Source organism: Myotis brandtii, unplaced genomic scaffold (assembly GCF_000412655.1).
Source record: "Myotis brandtii unplaced genomic scaffold, ASM41265v1 scaffold456, whole genome shotgun sequence".
In the NCBI taxonomy this organism is placed as follows: domain Eukaryota; kingdom Metazoa; phylum Chordata; class Mammalia; order Chiroptera; family Vespertilionidae; genus Myotis; species Myotis brandtii.
This window is the reverse complement of record NW_005367431.1, coordinates 4,178,710-4,180,581: the sequence shown is the minus strand read 5'-3', so window position 1 is coordinate 4,180,581 and position 1,872 is coordinate 4,178,710. Positions and strand designations below refer to the sequence as shown.

The window sequence follows — 1,872 nt, the reverse complement described above, 5'->3', positions numbered from 1 at the left end:
GATCCTGGCTGGAGTGGCTCAGTGGTTGAGCCTCAGCCTATGAACCAGGAGGTCACCGTTCGATTCCCTATCAGGGCACATGCCTGGGTTGCATTTGGGGTGTGCAGGGGCAGCTCATTAGTGATTCTCATCATTGATATTTCTGTATCTTCCTCTCCCTCCCTCTCTGAAATCAATAAAAATATATTTAAAAAATAATGGTCGATGGCAGGACCCACAGCCCCTTGCTGGGTCCGTGGGAAAGGGGCTGCGAGGGCTGTTGCCGTGGTGCCTGCCCAGCAGGTCTGAGCGCCTGTCCTCCTGCCAGAGCTGCCTGAGAACTGGACAGACACCCGGGAGACGCTGCTCGAGGGGATGCTCTTCAACCTCAAGTACCTGGGCATGACGCTGGTGGAGCAGCCCAAGGGCGAGGAGATGTCCGCGGCCGCCGTCAAGAGGATCGTGGCCACGGTGAGCCTCAGTGTGGGGAGCCAGGTCCAGCTTCTTCCCGGGGTGCTGCTTGTCCCACACTTAGTACCCCAATTGGATGTGTCTGGCCTGTCCCTGCCCTTGAGTCCCCTCGCATCTGCCTCGGGGACTCTGGTAAAGGGTAGCCATTGGGCTTGCGGGGTGAGGGTCAGTGTCCCCCTCTCTAGCAGTTGTGGTCGTGTCCTCTCCCAGCCTCCCCTCCCCCAGCTCGGGTCCCCTGCCTAACAGTGACTTAGTGCCAGGAAGGGATGGGGAGGTCACTGTCACCCAACCGCTTGCTATGTGTCCTGAGGGGCAGGTCAGCACCAGAGACCAGATTTCCCTCCCGCCTGCTCCGAGTGAGCGAGGGCCCTGTAAATCCACCTCCCCTGTCGGTCTCAGACCCTCAGCTCAGTCCCTAGCGGGGTCAGCAGGTAGAGCAGAGTCCCCGGAAGTCATCCTACTGGGTTGTGGTAGCCCCCTCAGAGCTCAGAGTGTGAGGTCCTCCTGGCTGTGTGTTTTGGGGCAAGTCCCTTAGCCTCTCTGGGTCCTTCTCCTGGGAAAAAGCACGGCTGACTCGAGGACCAGTGCTCGGCAGACAGCGGCTGCGCAATGAGAAGCAGTTGTCCCTATTTTTTTTTAATATATATTTTATTGATTTTTTACAGAGAGGAAGGGAGAGAGATAGAGAGTTAGAAACATCGATGAGAGAGAAACATCGATCAGCTGTCTCCTGCACATCTCCCACTGGGGATGTGCCCGCAACCCAGGTACATGCCCTTGACCGGAATCAAACCCAGGACCCCTCAGTCCGCAGGCCGACGCTCTATCCACTGAGCCAAACCGGTTTCAGCAGTTGTCCCTATTTTTACTAGAAGAAGGTGTTGGCGGAAATGTCTTCTAAATCATGTCTTCCAGTCACCTCAGCTGAGGCCTCACATGGGCCTGGAGTCTGGGGGCTGGAGCAGCTAGATGTAGCCATGAGGGTGGGTCCCAGGTGAGGCAGGCAGGCTCCTTTGACCCATGTCTGCCCCAAGGCCAAGGCCAGCGGGAAGAAGCTGCAGAAGGTGACTCTCAAGGTGTCACCACGGGGGATCATCCTGACCGACGGCATCACCAGCCAGCTCATTGAGAACGTGTCCATTTACAGGTAAGCTCAGCATCACCCACATTCACTAGCCGATTGGGGCAGTGGGTAGAGGGCCCTGCCTGAAGCCAGCCAGGCTCTGCCACGCCCTGTCCGAGTGACCTTGGAGCCTCCGTTTCCTCATCTGTAAATTGGGGTGGAAACAGATCCTGCCTCACGGGGCTGTTATGAAGCACTGAGCGCACAGCACCTGGCTCACACTGGGCGCTTGGTTAGATGGCAGCTGCTGCTGCTGTGATCACTGGTTGCAGCAGGCAGCTGAGGCCTGAGAGGACTGG

At 57.6% G+C, this 1,872-nt stretch overlaps 1 protein-coding gene across 3 annotated transcripts in view; it reads left to right on the top strand.

Annotated features, from left to right (window-relative positions):
- The first annotated feature begins 274 nt into the window (after positions 1 to 274).
- LDLRAP1 (low density lipoprotein receptor adaptor protein 1) overlaps positions 275 to 1,872 on the top strand; it is a 13,943-nt gene continuing 12,345 nt past the window's right edge. The window contains exons 1-2 of one of the 3 annotated variants that reach the window (XM_014546873.1): positions 275 to 450; positions 1,485 to 1,597. In XM_014546873.1, coding sequence (XP_014402359.1) covers positions 355 to 450; positions 1,485 to 1,597 — 209 coding nt within the window. In that variant the 5' untranslated portion in view covers positions 275 to 354. The remainder of the gene's footprint in view (positions 451 to 1,484; positions 1,598 to 1,872) is intronic. The other 2 variants (XM_014546871.1, XM_014546872.1) reach the window with 2 other exon arrangements.